This window comes from Vigna unguiculata, chromosome 7, assembly GCF_004118075.2.
Source record: "Vigna unguiculata cultivar IT97K-499-35 chromosome 7, ASM411807v1, whole genome shotgun sequence".
Taxonomy (NCBI): Eukaryota; Viridiplantae; Streptophyta; class Magnoliopsida; order Fabales; family Fabaceae; genus Vigna; species Vigna unguiculata.
In genome coordinates this window covers 9,720,910-9,734,270 of record NC_040285.1, presented here as the reverse complement: position 1 = coordinate 9,734,270, position 13,361 = coordinate 9,720,910, and the positions used below count along the sequence as shown (strand labels likewise).

The 13,361-nt window shown below is 34.7% G+C and overlaps 1 protein-coding gene across 2 annotated transcripts; it reads left to right on the top strand.

The window, feature by feature from the left end:
- Positions 1-3,287: 3,287 nt before the first annotated feature.
- On the top strand, positions 3,288-9,003 carry LOC114192279 (RNA polymerase sigma factor sigF, chloroplastic-like). 2 transcript variants are annotated; one of them, XM_028081954.1, is made up of 9 exons: positions 3,288-3,618; positions 5,263-5,414; positions 5,670-5,794; positions 5,909-6,106; positions 6,226-6,499; positions 6,574-6,804; positions 7,253-7,393; positions 7,565-7,765; positions 8,427-9,003. In XM_028081954.1, exons 1-9 carry the CDS (start codon positions 3,498-3,500, stop codon positions 8,712-8,714), a joined length of 1,731 nt encoding a protein of 576 aa, XP_027937755.1. In that variant the 5' UTR covers positions 3,288-3,497; the 3' UTR covers positions 8,715-9,003. The 2 variants fall into 2 exon arrangements, with proteins under 2 accessions (XP_027937755.1, XP_027937754.1); XM_028081953.1 differs by having other exon boundaries at positions 3,289-3,618; positions 6,211-6,499.
- Positions 9,004-13,361: the final 4,358 nt, after the last annotated feature.

Sequence of the window (13,361 nt, the reverse complement as noted above, 5' to 3'; positions counted from 1 at the left end):
TTCTTGATTAGTGTATCAAGTTCTTGGTTTATTAAAGTGTATAATTATTTAGGAGCACTTGTAATTCTTGAAACTCTATTGAAATTAGTGGAAATCTTCTAAGCTCAGGTTGCTTAGAAGAAAACTGGATGTAGATTCAATTTGAATTGAACCAGTATAAAATTGTTGTTCTCTTGTCCTTGCCTTTATTACTTTCCTTTGTTGATTTAAAAATAATCCATGAAAACATGCATTTGTTAATTTATTAGAGTATCTGTTAAAGGCTAGAAAACTGTTTCAAAATTTCTTAAGAGATTAAATTTTTGAAATACCAATTCACCCCTCTCTTGGTTTGTGTACACTGGGCATATTATTTTTAACAATAACCACCAAAGTTGGTTAATCGAAACCTTAATCAATAAGAAAGATCCTGGATATGGCCAATATATCTCAAACATTTATTGAAGGGGCTTCTATTAACAGACCTCTTTGTTTGTTGGTGAAAACTATCTTTTTTGGAAAATTAGAATGAAAGTATTTCTTGAATCAGTGGACAAATATGCGTGGGATGTTGTTGTAAAGATAATAGAAGGCAAATTTGTTCCTAAAGACAAAGTGAGTGGACATGTTACACATGGTAACAACAACAAAGGTAAAATATTGGGTACTGGCAAGGTAAAAAATTCTTCTATTGTTGAAATTGAAGATGTACTGCTGGTTGATAGACTTAAGCACAACCTTCTTAGCATTAGTCAATTATGTGTTATGAACTTAAAAGTGATATTTGAAGTTAATCATTGTTTCACCTCCCGTGCATCATCAAATGAGTTAATTTTTGTTGGTAAGAGAGTTCAAAATATATACATGGTTGATTTTGAAAACACTTCTTTCGATTCCATTGCATGCTTATTTGCTAAAAATGATGAGCCTTGCATTTGGCACAAGAGACTTGCACACATTCATATGTCACACCTAAACAAGCTTGTTTCAAAAAATCTAGTCATTGGCTAACTTGAAATAAAATTTGAACAAGATAGATTGTGTGCGCATGTTAAAAGGGTAAACAAGTAAAACATCTTTCAAATCGAAACAATGTGCTTCTATTGTTATTCCCCTAGAACTAATTCACATGGAGTTGTTTGGACCTTCTAGAACTAAAAGTATATGTGGAAATTATTATGTACTAGTGTTGGTTGATGACTTCTCACGTTTTACATGGACATTCTTCATCTCATCTAAAAGTGATATCTTTCAAGTCTTTAGAAAATTTGCCACTATTATACAGAATAAAAAAGACTTAAGAATTAAGTCCATTAGAAGTGATCATATGAGTGAATTTCAAAATGAAACTTTTGAAATATTTTGTGAAAAATATGGTATCTCATAATTTCAGCTCCTAGAACACGACAACAAAATGATGTTGTAGAAAGGAAAAATAGTTCTTTGGAAGAGTTGGCAAGAATAATGTTAAATGAAAACTCTTTACTGAAGTATTTTGGGCAGATGCTATAAGCACAACTTGTTATGTGCTAAATAAGATTTTTATAAGATCCATTTTGAAAGTCACACCCTATGAACTCTTCAAAGGCAGAAAACCAAATATCTCCTATTTTAAAGCATTTGGTTGCAAGTTTTTCATATTAAAAAATGGCAAGTCTAACCTTGGCAAATTTGACTCAAAAGTTGATGAAGTAATCATTTTAGGATAATCATTAACAAGCAAAGCCTATTGAGTGTATAATAAAAGAACATTAACTATTGAAGAATCCATTCATGTTGCATTTGATGAGCATGTAGAAAGTAGAACTAACACACTTAGACCAAGAAATAGTGCACATCTAAATGAAACAAGTGTAGATTTGACAAAGAAGCCCTTGGAAATCCAAGAAGAAAATCAAATTTGTAATGCAAGTCCACCCCATAGACTTACCCAAAGACCGAATTGTTCCTAAAAATGTGTCAATAGAAAATGATATAGGAGACGTATCCAAGGGTGTCTTTATTAGAAGACAACTTTGTCAATTTTGCTTAAATGTGGCTTTTGTATCTCATATAGAACCAAAGTCAGTGGATCATGCACTAAAAATGACAACTGCTTTCTAGCAATGCAAGATGAATTGAATCAGTTCAAGAGAAATTAGGTATGAGAACTTGTTTCAAGAAGTCAAGCTCAACAAGTCATTGGAACAAAATGAATGTTTAGAAATAAGCTAGATGATTCTGGCTCCACGGTAAAAAATAAAGCTAGTGGCCAAGGGTTATGGTCAAGAAGAGGGAATCAATTATGATAAAACCTATGCACCAGTAGGAAGACTAGAAGCTATAAGATTCCTGTTAGAAATAGCATCAATGGTGAACTTTAAGCTCTTTCAAATGGATGTGAAAAGTGCCTTCTTAAATGGGTTCATTAAGGAGGAAATCTATGTAGAAAAATCTCCAAGTTTCAAGGACTTTGAATCTCTAGATCACATGTTTAAAGTGAAGAAGGCTCTATATGGATTAAAACAAGCTCCATGATCATGATATGAAAGGTTGAGCCAATTTTTAATGAAAGTAGCTTTCTAAGGGATAAAGTTGACTCCACCCTCTTTATTAAGAAATATGATAATGATTTGCTGTTTGTTCAAATCTATGTTGATGATATCATATTTGGTTCCACTAACCTATCTCTATGCAAAGAATTTTTTAAGTGAATGCACAAAGAATTTGAGATATGCATGGTAGGGGAGATGTCCACCCTCCTTGTAATTCCTCTTATGGATTCCAAAAAAACCCTTTTCCAATCAGTGCTTCTCTAACCCTAACTGAATGTTCTCTTTTTAACTCATTGAAAAACACATTTTGAATTCTATAATATAAAATACATTCTTTATTTTGTATTTTATAATATATAATTTGTAATATTAATTTATATTTTAGATTATATAAATCAAAATAAAAAATAAACAATATATTTTACATTGCACAATTCATAATACAAATTTCTATTTTGAAATATGAATTTATAATTATATTTTTATTTTGTAGTCTGGAATATATAATCCAGAATACAAAATTCCACAATGCAAAAGTACTGTATAACATTCCACATTACATAATCTAGAATTGAAATTGAAAATCCTAAACTATAAGATAAATTTAAAAAATTTTAAATCTAGGGAGGTTCAAGTTGAAATTGTAGGAGTGCAGGAAGAATATCGCTTGGGCAACACAAACTGGGCCACAATGGGTAGTCCACACCGGCGACCCAAAGGCAAAGTAACCATAATAAATTCACACAATAATAACAATATTTTGTCAATTATCATGTGAAATAAAAAGAAGAACCTAATCCACTGTCGGAAAAACAAAGAAATTCAGAGGTCCGAAATAGGCTACGTTTCGAAGCCTTTTCCTCCTACTTTATCCATTTCTCTGTAAATATCAAACCCCGCCATGGTTGTGAGGAAACAGCACCTGCGTTTCCTCTTCACCATGATCACGCTGCAACCTTCTTCTGCTACCAACTCACCACTCTAATGTACTATGCTGTTCTTCCCGTTCCTATGGAGTTCGCAAAGACTATGTTCTGTTCGTCTCCGCCGTTTCCTCCAAGAACTCACCCTTGGAACACTCACTCCCCGTCTTCTTCTACTTCCGGTGCTGTTGTTATAACTCAATTATTATTGCAATTCCGTTCTCTTTGCATTTATTTCTATCTAGTAGCATGTGTTTTCAAAGCAACATTATTATTATTTGCTCTGCTTTTCTTTTTCCCAATTTTACACGGCGTTATGTTGCTTCATTAAGAGAATTATAGTTAGTGTTGCTTTTTGTGGCCCAAGAAGTTTTGAGTGTAGCAATGTGTCAAGATACATTGCTCATTTTTTTCAGGTTTATCCTTTCATAGTTCTACTCAGTGCTGTGTTTACTCTTTCTGAGAAGCTGAATATAATTATACTTCATCAATGCTGTTTTCTTTATGCATAATTTTGCGTTGGAGACCTGAATTGTGTGTTTTGTGTACTTGAATTCTATGTCTTTTTTTTTTTTTTTTTTTTTTTCTTTCACGTATGTGTTAATGAATTTTAATGTCATTGAGATTTCGTTCGGTAATTAATTTCACAGACTTCTATATTGTTGTGTTCCTGTTGTGCGCACTTGCTGACTTCCTATATTTGTGTTAGCTATCTTGGCTATTACGCCGAGGAAAAGAAGAATTTAATCATGTTCTGTTTCTTGGATAGTAGGGTCTGTTCGAACGTTGGATTGAAAGGAAGGGGCAGTTTATTTCGTATAAATATCTTTGATTTGATTTCTTATGAGGCAACTTTTGTGCATTTTCAGTTTAATTGTTTTTATACCGTTAGCTTCTAAAATAATCGTTCATGGAACCTTCAGAATAACGGACAAACTTATCATATACAACAATTTGTGATTGGAAGAAAGTGTAAAGTCCTTTTAAACTACCAATCTCCAAAACTGATAGAAAAAATAATTGTTGAATCAATAACTTATCATTAGGTCAAAAGTTAAAACTAGTTCTAACTTTTTTTACTTAAGAGCTTAATTCAACTATGACTTGGCTTATCTAGCTTCCCTCACATATAATTGATGCAACATTCAACCATCTCCCCCTCAATAACTATTCGGTTGAGAATCATGATGTTGGGAATTGTACTTGAGGTTTTGACTCTGATACTAATCGTTGGATCAAATGTTTGCTATCAAATAGAAAACTAATAATCAAGACACAGTTCTACTTTAGAGAATAAATTTGATTGTGACATGGTCCCCCTACCATGAGACAATTAATGTAACCCATCAACAACAATAAATTGTTATAAACATAATTACATCATTTTATCTGATTTTGTAACATTAGATATATGTTTGGATAAAATTCTCTATAAACACTTTTAGATGAGAAAATTAAGAAGAAAAAATGGAATAAAGTTCTCTATAAGTTAAAATTAAGTATTTTAGATTACAAAGAAACTTATTTCATTTATTTTTTTTCATTTTTTATTCTAGAATTGCTTAGGGAGAAATTTGTTCAAACATGCTCCAAGTAACCCTCTTAATTTAAACATAAAGTAGTGTCCTCCATTGTCTCTTCTTCTGAAAGTCTCCTTCCATAGATATCCTTAAAGAATTCATTGTGCTAATTTTGAATTTACTCCTCGTCTCCCCACAAAATTTCCTCTTTGATCAAGTGGTGTGTGACTGTGCATGTGTATTTTCCTCAACCTGTCATTAGTCTGAGCTGAAAATTGTTAGATTTCTATGTTCATGAACCTGCAGTTTTGATGCTTCGCGAACAAGGTTCCTCTACAGTTGCCTCTTGGTCTTCTAATTTTTCAGCACAGAATTTCCCTGCCTCAGTTCTTTTACAAGAGCAGCGAGATGAATATAGGCCTCTTCTTCACATGTCTAAGGAAGACAAAACATCTCAGGTTAAAATTTTATTGTTGCATTTGACTCCATTAAATTTAGCTTCTTTTAATCCATATAATGAAATCCTTCGTATTGTTTTACATGTTGACTAATCAATAGGAGTTGATTGGTCCATTATTTTTTCTGAGCTCCGCAAATTTTATTTTATTTTTTTGCATGGATGCACAAACTCTTAGGTTGTGATTTATAAATTTTTCCTGTATTATGACATAATTCACACAGTAGTAATTAATCTTCCCAATGTTTTACTGCAGGCAATTTTAAATACAAGGCAGATGGATATGGACACGGTTCATGAAGAGAATGACATTGGAAATGCTGATCAGGTAGTGCTGGACTTTAGGAAGCACCTGCATCTCTGGCCTCGTTTACGGAACTTGTAAGACACAATATTATTCTTTCATATGTTAATTTAATCATTTAGTAATTTTTTATAGTAAATTTTGGCCATCTTTAGTTGTCTCCTTATAGGTGCTTAAATTGTCTATTGCAGATTAACTTCCTCCCAAACAGGAGAAATTGCTGCTTCTTCAACTTTACAGCATGTTTCTGTTGACTCGGAGAGGCGCACAGATAGTGTGCAATGTAATGGAGTTTCTTCTGCTAAGAAAGCTTTGTCTACTGCAAAACAAGCATCCTCAGTTGAAGGCCTGAAATCAACTAAAGCTGATGATAATTCCATTCCTTTTGGGTTAGTTCTATCTTTTTGGCTAGCTCTAACATTCCTAATTTATTTTTCCTGTTTATAGGCTATCTGTTTAAAGTCTAATGCCTAAACTAAAAGCTTCAATTCAGTCTGGCTTCTACTAGTTTGGCGGAGCCTTCAATTGGAAGAAATAAAACTGTGAGGTCAACACGGCTTTTAGAGAGACGAGCAAAACAAAGAAAAGTACCTAAGTCCGTAGTTAAAGATGATGAAACCCACCTTACAAGAAAGGATGTTTCTCAAGAAAGGGTACGCAAAGAAAAGAACATAAATGAAGAATTTGATCAAAATGATACCTTACGCATGTTCTTGAGGGGTCCTGAAACAAAACAACTTTTGACACTTGAACAAGAATCTGAACTGATTTCTCAGATACAGGTGTTTTCCTAGTTCCCTTGAATTCCTTACCCCTAAACACATGTGATGATCTATTAACGTGGAGTATGAAACAGGACTTATTGAAATTGGAAGAATTGAAGAGCAGACTCCAATCTCAATTTGGTAGGGAACCAACTATGGCTGAATGGGCTGAGGGTGCGGGACTTAACTCTCGAAAGCTCCACGCACAGCTTCATCATGGAAACAAAAGCAGAGAAAAGTTGATTCAAGCAAATTTACGCATGGTAGTCCATGTTGCCAAAAGTTATCAGGGACGTGGTCTCAGCCTTCAGGACTTATTACAGGTAGCCTTTCCAAAATTATAGACCTTCCTCCCCCTGTAGCAAAGGCTGTTTAGTGTTTACGTTGTTTTGTGGTTAGTTATATTCTACATTGTGAATATCATTGAAGAAAATGGTGGGGTTGCCTAGTATTCGACCAAGTAGTGAACCGTGATTTCTGGCTTCTCTTAAATGTGAAAAAGATACACCACGATAAAACGGTTTGTAGGATATATAAGGGGAACAAATTTTTTGAATTGCCATTTTTTCACATAATGAACTCAATTTAACCCATTCATCAACTGTTCTCTACATAGAAGAACCAAAAAAATATGGTTGACTGGGGTTTGAGCAAGAATCTTGGAAAAAAGTTATCTGATTAAAGGGTTGCAACAACCATTATCACTCTTGAGAATTGTCAATCACATTTAACAGCTGTATCGTTTACATTTCTCTTCTGGTGCTGTTGCAGGAGGGTAGTATGGGCCTTATGAAGAGTGTTGAAAAATTCAATCCCCTAGCCGGTTCCCGATTTGGTAATTATGCATTCTGGTGGATAAGGCAAGCAATAAGGAAAGCGGTGTTTAGACATTCCAGGACAATCCGTCTGCCGGTAAATTTAGTTGCCTAAATTTTAAGCATCACCCTTTAGAAGAGTCATTTTCCATGACATTGTTTTTTTGTTGACAATGGACAAAATTGATGTTACCTACCATTGCACTAATATTTTTTATAGTCAAGCATCAATTCTATTTCTGTAACACAGAAATCATGTATTATCCAGGAGAAGGTATATATCCAATTGGGCAAGGTAATGGAAGCAAAGAAATTGTACATTCAGGAAGGAAATCTTCACCCAACTAAAGAAGAATTAGCAAGAAGGGTAGGAATTACAGTAGAAAAGGTTGACAAATTACTATATTCTGCAAGAACTCCAATTTCTATGCAGAAAACTGTGTGGGCTGACCAAGATACAACTTTCCAGGTATTGCATGCTATCAGCCAATTAATGTGATTTTCCCCTTGATATGATGCAATTTTTTAGATCTATAGTGTAACGGTGAGAAACAAGTCCTGAATCAATGTTTAGAATGCTTAGCGCAAAAAGAATTTAAAACAGCTTATAATCAACCTCCCAATTTTGTTTGGAGAGTTTTGCTTGTGCTGATAGTATAATGTAAACCAAATTGGTGATAGTCTAATGACAACTACAAGAATATTGAATTTTGCCTAGTAATTGGATTCTTGTGTGCGTGATGAAAGGGAACCAGCAGTATAAAGTATTTTAGCTCTCGGAGGAACTTGTACATCAGAATCTGATCACAACATTTCGGTATGAGATTAGACAGGGAACCGTAACACAGTACCTTAATGAAAAGTTTAATTATTTCAGTAGTAGTGGTCAGAGTCAAGTTACTATCTGCTTTGTTCTGTTCAATTCATTACCAAGGTCACTTATATGTGATTTTGTTAACTTGTGACAATCATCACAATTTTCTTATATAGTTATATCATATGTATTAGCTGCTGAGCAATATGATTCCATCTATGAATTTTTATATTATTTCCATATAGTTTTGGTATAGAATTTTGTAACACAAATACTTAACACAACAAATTTAACCATATTAATTTTGTAATTGCAGGAGATTACTGCAGATCCCACAGTTGAGGCCACAGACTTGAGTGTTGAAAAACAGCTTATGAGGCGACATGTGCTCAATGTCCTAACTATCTTGCGCCCCAAAGAAAGGAAAATAATCCGACTAAGATATGGTTTTGAAGATGGTGAACAGAAATCTTTATCAGAAATTGGAGACATATTTGGTTTGTCTAAGGAAAGGGTTCGTCAATTGGAGATCCGAGCATTATATAAGCTTAAGAAGTGCCTTGTCAAACAAGGACTTGATGCTTATGTAGACTTGCTTTTATAAATAGACACCAAGGTTATGTGGTTTCATTTCACACGGCGCAGACTTTTTTCTTGCAACGAGTTAAACAGATTTATCAGGATCCAACTTTTGAAGGTAAATTTGATGAATATTGTAATTGAGGGCAAATCAGAGGACTTTGGTAGCAGTCAATTGGCAGATGAAAATTGTAATGTGTATTAAGAGGTGAGGCTTATACAAATGTGAACATTCCTGGAGAAAACATTGAAATAGTATTATTCCAGTAAAGAAAGTTTTTCTTTTTGTTAAATAAATTAGATTTTATCATGTATATGTCTACGAATTTGTATTCTACTATTATTCTTTTGATTGATCATAATATTAAATGCATCCATTGCCCTAGTTTTATGTACCATTTCATTTGTCTGAGAAAAAAACATTACCTTTCTGTATTACGTCTGTGGGAGATGTCTTGTACTAAAACTAATAAAAAAAACTGATTTGCAAAATAAGCTGATAACTATGTTTATGGGAAGGTCACTAACCTTATTGTTCTTTCACCTCCATATACCCATAGCTTCCCATTACCTTTCTCTTGGCATAGAGTGTGTGTTGTTAGGGGACAGTGGAGTGATCATAAGATGTAGTGTTTCACTTTCGCTGAAGCCATAGTTGTTATTCAATTCATTGTGTATCAATACTCTTTTGTTATGCGAGAGGCCTGGCGCCCAAATCCTTGTTAATCTTATGTTTCAGATCAAGAATGGTATCTAATATCGACATTTCTATCCTCCGCAATATCTCTCCACTATTTTGGAAAAGCACCTTAGTTTTTACGACTTCTTTGCAAGTTTGGTTGCACTTTTATTTTTGATTTTTAATTATTATGATGAACGCTCCTTCCAACCCTACAACGGAAACTTCAAAGGAAATAAAAAAATATATAAACTTTAATAACAAGTGTAGAATAAAAACTCAGTTTTGGTCCTGGAGATTCTTTGAAGAAGAATTTAGTAGAAGATTAGTCTCATTATGACCTTTGAAGAACAAGAAAGAGTTAGTTGTACATGCAAGGCAGGCATCACACACAAGCTACAAAGTGCTGCCCAAATTATGTCCAAAATGAGACTTTATTTATGAGCTTTCCTCTTCTATTAGTTTTAAGGGGTTGATCGATAGGGAATAGAATTAAGAATTTAGTATTCGAGGTACCAGGCTTCTAGGGGAAAAGGAAACTTCAGTGTATAATACTTTTATCCTCAAAATGGGTCATTACATTGCTTTTATTCTAACATGCACTAACTATTTCCGCATATCATAGTAACCATGTAAAACTCTAACAGAAAGATTCCTATCCCATAAGAGACAAAATAACAAATCAAATAACCATAACACTCAGTGCACATAATCGTCACAATTTGATGGCCTCATAACATTTCTTTCGGGCCTAGTACTAACACTTGGGTTATTAGTTTCACATGGCCCATTTTCTTCCTGATTGCATGTTGTATCATTTCTCGCGCCAAGCAAAATAACCTTGTCCTCAAGGTTGAAAGTACGTTGTATATCAACCCAAGGTTTCCAAGTAGCTTCCTCACGAGAGAGTCCTTGTCATTGTACTAGAAGTTCTAGGTGGGATGAATCATTGAAAGTGGTCTCATGGGTGCGTAAGATAACTAATGAAAAAAGTAAGGGTCCATTATTATAATTGCCCGATGGAAGTGTACTTGCTTCTAGTTTCAAAACAGAGTAGTGAAATACTGGGTGGATTTTTGAAGTTTTAGGAAGAGCTAAACGATAGGCCACTTGACCAATCTGATGTAGAACTTGAAAGGGACCAAAGTAGCGTTTCTCAAGTTTTTATGGGATCTTACCCATAATTGAAGTTTGACGATACAGTCTAAGTTTGACATAAACCCACGCTCCCACCTCATACTCAACATCACAACGGTGAGCGTCTACCATGGATTCCATACGATCCCAAGCTTTCTACAAATTTCGACGTAAGCCAGATAACATGTGATATTGTGAAATAAGTAACTGATCAACAACTTCCATTAGAGATTGCCCAATATATAACCAGATAACGATGGAGGAGAACGACCATAGACAATTTCAAACATAGTGTAACTGATGGCTGAATGAATAATAGTGTTATAATACCATTCTGTCTAAGGAATGTATTGACTTTATTTCAATGGTTGCTTTATACAAAAAGCATGCAAATATTGTTTAAGATTCGATTAAGAACCTCTATTTGTCCGTTGGTCTTAGGGTGGTAAGCCGAAGACATCCGCAACTATGTGCCATTGAGTTTGAATAACTCTTACCAAAACTTGCTCAGGAATAAAGGATCACGGTTAGAAACAATACTTTTAGGCATACCATGTAGTTTTCCAAATATGTCAAAGAAAAGAAGAGCCACATGATATGCTGAAAACTGAGCAGGAAGCATGGAAAAATGGATCGCATTGGAGAAACAGTCAACAACCACAAAAATGAACATGTACCCACGTGAAGGCGGTAGATCAATAATGAACCAAATCTTCCCAAATGCGATGCGACAAAGGAAGAGGCTGAAGTAACCCAGCGGGTTTCTAAGGCAAATATTTAATCTATTGACACACCACACATTGACGAATAAAGTTCTTCACATCCTTAGTCATAGAGGGCCAATTTTTTTTTTTTTTGCAACCTATGAAGGTGTCCACCCAAATGGGTTGCATGAAATTCGTTCATGAGAATCTCATGAAAAGGTTGGGTAGTAGACAAATAAATTCTATTTTGATAAAAAATCAACCCCTCTTGCAATTTATAATAATAAAAAAAAACAACAGGATTCTTTAGTTGATATTGTTCAAAAGCTAAGCAAAACTGTCATCATGTTGTAATGTAGCTCGCAATTCCTCCAAAAATTGAAAGTGAGGAATAATAATCACATAATAATGGCCAGAGGTATCTTTCACAAAGATGCAAAAAAAGAGCATCGACAACAACATTCTAACACGATACTGAATCGTGTAATTCTATCCAAGGAGTTTGCTCATATAAACTATTGCTCTAGAGTCTGCATAGTTTGGGTCAATAAATCTTTGAGAGGTTTGTGGTCAATTTGAATGGTGAAGAAGTGTCCGAACAAATATTGGTGCCACTTCTTGATGGTAGTTGTTATGGCATGCAATTCATGTAAGTATGTGGATGCCTACATCATCCGAGGATAAATGTTTTTGCTAAAGAGTGCAATTGGTCGTTGATCTTGAGAGAGAACCACACACATGGCTATGCTCGAAGCATTATATTGAATAATAAAAGGCTTCGAAAAATCCGGTAAAGCCAAGGCTGGGTTGTGGACATCATATGCTTCAACTTTTCATAAGTGTCTTGTGCCTTAGGAGATCAATGAAAGACATCCTTTCAGAGCAAATTTCTGAGAGGCTAGACCAAAGAAGCATAACCACTGATGAATTTGTGATAAAACCTCATTAGACCTAAGAATCCTTTCAATGCTCTCAAGCAGAGAGAACCTTGCCTCAATTTTAGCAACATCCGGTCCCACCGAGATAACACTTACCACATGTTTCAGATATTTCACCTGTTGTAAAACAAACGAACATTTGGACAATTTTAAGTAAAATAGGTTAGGACTCAATAATTCAAAAGTGATTTGCAAATGTAATAAGTGATCTTCCCATGTAGTGTTGTAGATAAGTATGTCATCGAAAAATACGATGATAAATTTGTGTAAATGAGCTCGAAATAGGGCGTTCATGATGTCCTGAAAAGTGGTAGGCGCATTGGAAAGACTGAAAAGTAGAAATTGAAACTCAAAGTGTCCATTGTAAGTACGAAAATCGGGTCTATGAATGTCTTCCATTTGTATGCGAATCTAGTGATAACCTTGTGGCAAGTCTAGTTTGGAGAACCAAATGGCAGCATCTAACTCATCCAATCATTCATCAATTGTAAGTATTGGAAAACTGTTCAAAATAATGATGGCGTTCAAGGCGCGATAGTCAACACAAAAGCGCCAATTATTATCTTTCTTCTTAACTAGGAGGGCCGAAGATGAGAAAGCACTAGTGTTATGCCAAATCTTTCCTGAGGCAAGCATGCGAGCCACTTGGGTTTCAATTTCCTACTTTTGAGAATAAGGGTAGCGATATGGACAAACTTTAACGAGGGAGTAGAATTGGTAATAAAGTGATAACGTGATAAATAGGGATATCGAGGGATGAGGTCGAAGGCTCCTTAAATAGAGATTCAAAACGATTCAATAATGTAGACAAGTCTGGATGATTAATGGGGATCACACAAAAATAACTCGGTAGAGGAGGGTACTATCAGTATCATAGTAAGATTAAAATATTTAGTAATATGCCCCCACTAGGACAAGCGACGCAAATGATGAAAAAAAATTGACAAAGATGGAGTATTAATATCGCCGATCAATTTGACCATTTGACCGGACCACATAAACTACACCATAAGTTTCTCATAGTGTGTTAAAATAGGACCCAAACTTTGAAGCCATTGCACCCCAAAACAACTTTAAGCCCACACAGATCAATTAAATGAAAATCCACAAAAAACGCATGATTTTGGATGACTAAAGGAACTTGAGCACAAACCGAAGAGCAAGTTAAAGCATGATCGTTGCCAACCATTACTGATAGCGGTTTAGTGGTACTA

Coding starts and splice junctions, on each gene's coding strand:
- LOC114192279 (XM_028081953.1), top strand. CDS start 3,498: ATGTACTATGCTGTTCTTCCCGTTCCTATGGAGTTCGCAAAGACTATG. Junction 5,415..5,669: donor AGGAAGACAAAACATCTCAG/GTTAAAATTTTA, acceptor GTTTTACTGCAG/GCAATTTTAAATACAAGGCA. Junction 7,394..7,564: donor CCAGGACAATCCGTCTGCCG/GTAAATTTAGTT, acceptor TGTATTATCCAG/GAGAAGGTATATATCCAATT.